Raw genomic sequence first — 5,707 nt, forward strand, 5'->3', positions numbered from 1 at the left:
TAGCTGATTTGTATAAAAGTTACAAATCCTATGGTATTCAATCATGTATTTTTAAAAGTCTCTTGAAATCTATTGTTATTGAACTGATAAATTAAAAATCTACTTTAAAATCTACTATTATTCAAAACAATTTGTGGATTTGGATTTTAATAAGTTTTAGGGATTCTGGAGGATTTGAGAAGATTTGTTTAGTTAAAAATATAGAAATCTAAATCTCATGGTTTTAGGTGGGATTTGAAATTTTTTTACCATAAATCATATCAACTTCCCTAAAATCTATTAAAATTCTAAATTTCCTAAGTCCCATAGAATCCTCCAAAATCATTGTTTTAATACACCCCCAATAACTATAGGTTTATTCTGCCTCATCAAGATTACATGCTTACAAATAGTGGTTTATTAATTTGCATTTAGATTGAGCGTTCTGTTAATGTTTTTACGAGACTAGTAAACCCAAAAAAAAAAAAATATCAGAGAATATTATAGCGAGCCGACAGAAGGACCCTATCAACCCGGCTGACACGCATCCCCATGCCCTTCAACGCTACTCTCCTCCACCGATTTCATATACTATTTACAATTATATATTGCTGTTATTTATTTACGTATCTCACCTGTATTATTTAGTATCTGCCTATTAGTTTGCAAACATAACTCTACCCCCCACCGCTTCATGACTTATATTACCTGTTACTATATTATTACTAGTATTTGTTTTCGTTATTAATAACTCCTATGGATTTTTTTTTAAAAAAGAAACACTGAAAATGAAAAAAGAAGAACATGTGGACTGGAATAGAGTGATTATGTAAGAAAAATTTAATCTGATTACGTGATTTTTTTTTTTTTTTAATTGTCACTTCGCTAGTTTTGGAACACGACCAAAATTTGTAACACCGTAATTTGTACTTACCGTCATTTTTTTTCATTTTTTGGATTCAACATGCATGTTTGTTGATGGTATCATAAAATTTTTATTAATTTCAGAAAATACTTTAATTAATAAATTTTAGATGATTTTTTTTTCCCGTCCTTTGTAACATAAACATATATCATGATGGACGTGAAGTATTTCTTTGTTTCGGTTAGAGAACGCTTTGTTTCGATTGATCAAAAATAATTCCAAGTCAGAACCTCATCATTTACGTTCTTTTCAAAATCCTTATTCATTAGCTAGAGGAAATAATAAGAGATTATTAATGTAGGATGAAAAGTGGGGAAACAAGAGAAGAGACGGTCAGAAACGGACCAACGGTCAAACACCAAACCATCAAATCACATTCACTAAGTTAGTACACTTGCGACTTCAGTGGTTTTGCCTTAACGAATTAGGCCAATGTTCTTATCCATCACCGTCCTCCTGTCCAGTTTACCATTTTATCCCATCTTTACATAAACTACATCACTAACAATTTGATACGCATGCAAATGGGCACGAATAGTAATCATGGTTGGTCTAGCTGTTTTTTCAGCGATATATGTGGTGAATGCTTTAAGAAAATTTAAGTTTTATAGATGTTTCATGCCGCGTATACTATTACGCGACGATGGCACACATATAAATGCCACACACGCAATTTAAAACATTATTCATGTAAATATGACCGATCCATACAATTATATGATCCCCTTTAAGTTTTAATGTTAAGAACAATTGGTCGAAATATCCCTACCATTTTAGTTCAACATTTAAATGTTTTGACCCCATCTCCATATATTAAATGCACCAACACCAATATTAAGTTTGTGGTTTAACTACAAACATTCAGAATCTATCAAATTTCTATCATATTGTTGAACTCAAGTGTATTTTCTTATCGATTTCTCGATGTTTCCATATATCATTTGAAACCCTCTTATTGGTATTTTTTGTAACACACACATTATTTGTGCATCGAAATCACTCATTTTGTTAGCGTTAATGATCTTATATTAGGTGATGCACGAATCCCATGTATACATGGCTTTATGAATAATATTACGTCGTTGATTGGGTTTCACATATGCCGTGAACCAAGCCAAAAAGATAGTTGTTAAATGGTCTTATATTGGTTTTATTTTCTTCGCAACAAATTAAAGTACGTGATTATGATGTATACGATTAAGTGTTACGTGATACATAAGGTTCGTTACTCTGGCTGGGGTCTTCTTAGTTAGTCGGCAGCTAATGATGATATTTACTCATATAATCATATTATTAAACTAATTAGTTTCTCTCTCTATCTTTTAAAAATTTTTAACTAATAAACAAAACTAATCATATATCCTCTTTTAATATTTGATTTCCCCCAAATGGATTCGTCCCATACTTCTATGTTTTAACAAACCCTTTTCCCACTTTGTCATCTTCCTATATGAGTAAATTCCTCTAAACTCTAATTGCTGATTTGATTCTGATGACAAAAAAAAAAACAAATAATCAAATAGACAAATACTACAAAACTCCAAATTGCTCCTAGCCAATATATAAAAGGCGCACACACGTCGACATTAATCATTTTAATATAAATTAATTCGAGACCCCCCGGTCCGCCCATTCAGATCTCTGTCTCTTTCTATCTCTCTCTCTCTCTATATCTATCTATAACCCACAAACCAATCTTCCAAACACTATAGTATTATCCTCCATGAGCTTAAAAGATAAATGCTTGTGACTCTTCTTCACTTATCATTTCTTGCTTTACACATATTTTTTTCTTTCTTCATCTTCTTATAGCATAGTAAGATCTAAAGATACGATTTTTTTTTTCATTGTTCCTTTTAAAACCCTAATTTTATTTTCTGAAAAGAAAATAAAAATACAAGGAGCTATGAGCAGTACTTTCGAAGAATCTCTGAAATCTATGTCGTTGGATTACCTTAACCTCTTAATCAACGGTCAAGCTTTCTCCGATGTAACCTTCAGCGTTGAAGGCCGTCTAGTACACGCTCACCGTTGCATCCTCGCTGCTCGTAGCCTCTTCTTCCGCAAATTCTTCTGCGAATCTGATGCTTCACAGACGGGAGCCGAACCGGCTAACCAAACTGGGTCAGGAGCCAGAGCAGCCGCAGTGGGAGGAGTTATTCCGGTTAACTCGGTCGGTTACGAAGTTTTCTTACTTCTACTTCAGTTCTTATACAGTGGTCAAGTCTCAATCGTACCGCATAAGCACGAGCCAAGATCGAATTGTGGAGATAGAGGATGTTGGCACACGCATTGCACTGCTGCCGTCGATCTCTCCTTAGATATCTTGGCAGCCGCTCGTTATTTTGGCGTCGAGCAGCTTGCGTTGCTTACTCAGGTTCCAATTCATTCTCATTACTATATCTCAAGTCTCTTTAGGTTTAAGATAACTCCCTTTAGGTCAAAGACTCTTGTCTTGATCTTTAAAAAGTACTGTACCCTTTTTGGTTTGGTTTGGTTTGGTTTATTTCGGTTTAGTTGAGTTTTGAAACCCTATTGATGATGATACTCACATATGAAATTATAGAAGAGTTGTTCTTGGCTTGATTTCATGTGTAATTGAGCTTTAAGATTGCTTGCATTGCACGTACTGCAACTTCCTTTCCGGATTTAGATGTCGAATGATTGATGTGTTATGTTGCACACCGAGAAATTCTTTCTTTTTATAATTTGTAGACAAAACTCTTTATTTAATAAAAAAAATATATCTTGAAAATAGTAGCTTTTGAATAATAACAGTGATTTTACTAGTAGTCCCAAAACTTGAGACACATGTCATAATCATTTTTGCGAGTTTGCATGATTTTACTAATCGCATCTTTTGCGAGTATCGCGATTTCATTCTGCATTCTCGCTGTTACAGAACATGCAGTGACTAAGTTTAAAAGAATTTTATCATTCCATAGGCATTTGTCGCTTAAGAAATTTTGCCTTTTGCCTTTTTCATTTCAAATTCTTTTTATTTGCATAATCTTAGGCTTAATTCACAATGAAATCACGCATGAGCAAAAGGTGATTCTCTTCTACTATGGTCTGATCTTCCTGTCCTCATTGTAGTTTGTGAGACATGGTTTCTTTTGAGTATTCCTTTACAATGAACATGATACCTATCCAATGAAAAGAAAATGGTGGATAGTACTATCTTTGAATCCAACAATATCTGATCTTTAAAGCCTACTGTGCTTTTTTTTTGTTCACAGAAACATTTGACGAGTATGGTGGAGAAAGCATCCGTTGAAGATGTGATGAAAGTGCTAATAGCTTCAAGAAAGCAAGACATGCATCAGTTATGGACCACTTGCTCTTACCTAATCGCCAAATCCGGTCTTCCACAAGAGATTTTAGCCAAACATCTCCCAGTGGAACTCGTAGCCAAGGTTGAGGAGCTTCGTCTCAAATCTTCAATGCCTCTCCGTTCCCTAATGCCTCACCACCATGACCTAACCTCGGCTATAGATCTTGAAGACCATAAGATCAGGAGGATGAGACGTGCATTAGACTCCTCAGATGTCGAGCTTGTGAAGCTTATGGTCATGGGAGAAGGACTCAATCTTGACGAGTCCCTAGCTTTGATTTACGCGGTTGAGAATTGTAGTAGAGAGGTTGTGAAAGCACTTCTTGAGCTTGGAGCAGCCGATGTGAACTATCCGACAGGTCCTACAGGGAAAACCGCTCTTCACATCGCGGCAGAAATGGTCTCTCCGGACATGGTGGCCGTCTTACTCGACCATCACGCCGACCCAAACGTCCAGACAGTGGATGGAATCACTCCTCTCGACATCCTTAGAACCCTAACGTCAGATTTTTTGTTTAAAGGGGCAATTCCTGGACTGACTCATATTGAGCCCAATAAGCTCAGGCTTTGTCTCGAGCTGGTCCAGTCTGCGGCATTGGTTATATCACGGGAAGACGGGAACAATAACAGTAACGATAACAACTCAGTGATCTACCCTAGGATGAAAGACGAACACACGAGCGGAAGTAGTTTGGATTCAAGATTGGTTTATCTGAATCTTGGAGCTACAACTCGTGATCTTGGGGATGACAATAGCAATCAAAGGGAAGGAATGAGTCTGCATCACAATCATCATGACCCGTCAACGATGTATCATCATCACCACCACCATCATTTCTAGGTCTTTATATAGTCTATATATATCATCCTTTTTTTGATAACCATCATCCTTTAGTTAAGATATAAACATATTCAATATCTAATTAAATTGTTGTTATAATTATGGTCTCCTCTTTTTCTTTTCCTCTGTGTGTATATAAGGCTATGCGAACAAGCTTTAAACGTTAATTCCATGGATAGTGGGAAAAGATGAAAAGTGAAGAAGTACACAAACAAAAAGGGTCATATAGATGGAGAAATTAAGATATTGAGTTATATAAAAGCTTAATTATTTAGCATTTTAAGGCCTTGTTGCATCCACATAACTCATCAAAAGTTGGTCGTTGGATTTACGTTAATCAATTTTCTTATATAATTAAACAATGCATGTTACCGATCTTGACCATATAACATTTTCTTTTCTTTTGGCTAAATATTATAATGGCTAACAAAAAGAAAATCCCAAAAGAAGAAAGGAAAAACCAAAAAAAAAAGCCTATATTTATGGAAGTGTCAATATCATCACCTCTACTACAATGTTGACATTAGTGTATTCAAAGACAAAAGACAGATCATGATCAGAACTTGTAAAATAACTTTGTAGCATTATGAAATAATATATATTTACATTTTCTGCTTTAAAAAAAAAA

At 35.0% G+C, this 5,707-nt stretch overlaps 1 protein-coding gene across 1 annotated transcript; it reads left to right on the forward strand.

The window, feature by feature from the left end:
• Positions 2,539–5,181, forward strand: LOC104712382 (regulatory protein NPR6). Its single transcript, XM_010429276.2, has 2 exons — positions 2,539–3,281; positions 4,144–5,181. The coding sequence occupies exons 1-2, from the start codon at positions 2,811–2,813 to the stop codon at positions 5,077–5,079; spliced, it is 1,407 nt and encodes a 468-aa protein (XP_010427578.1). The 5' UTR covers positions 2,539–2,810; the 3' UTR covers positions 5,080–5,181.

This window comes from Camelina sativa, chromosome 9 (assembly GCF_000633955.1).
Source record: "Camelina sativa cultivar DH55 chromosome 9, Cs, whole genome shotgun sequence".
NCBI classification, from domain to species: Eukaryota; Viridiplantae; Streptophyta; class Magnoliopsida; order Brassicales; family Brassicaceae; genus Camelina; species Camelina sativa.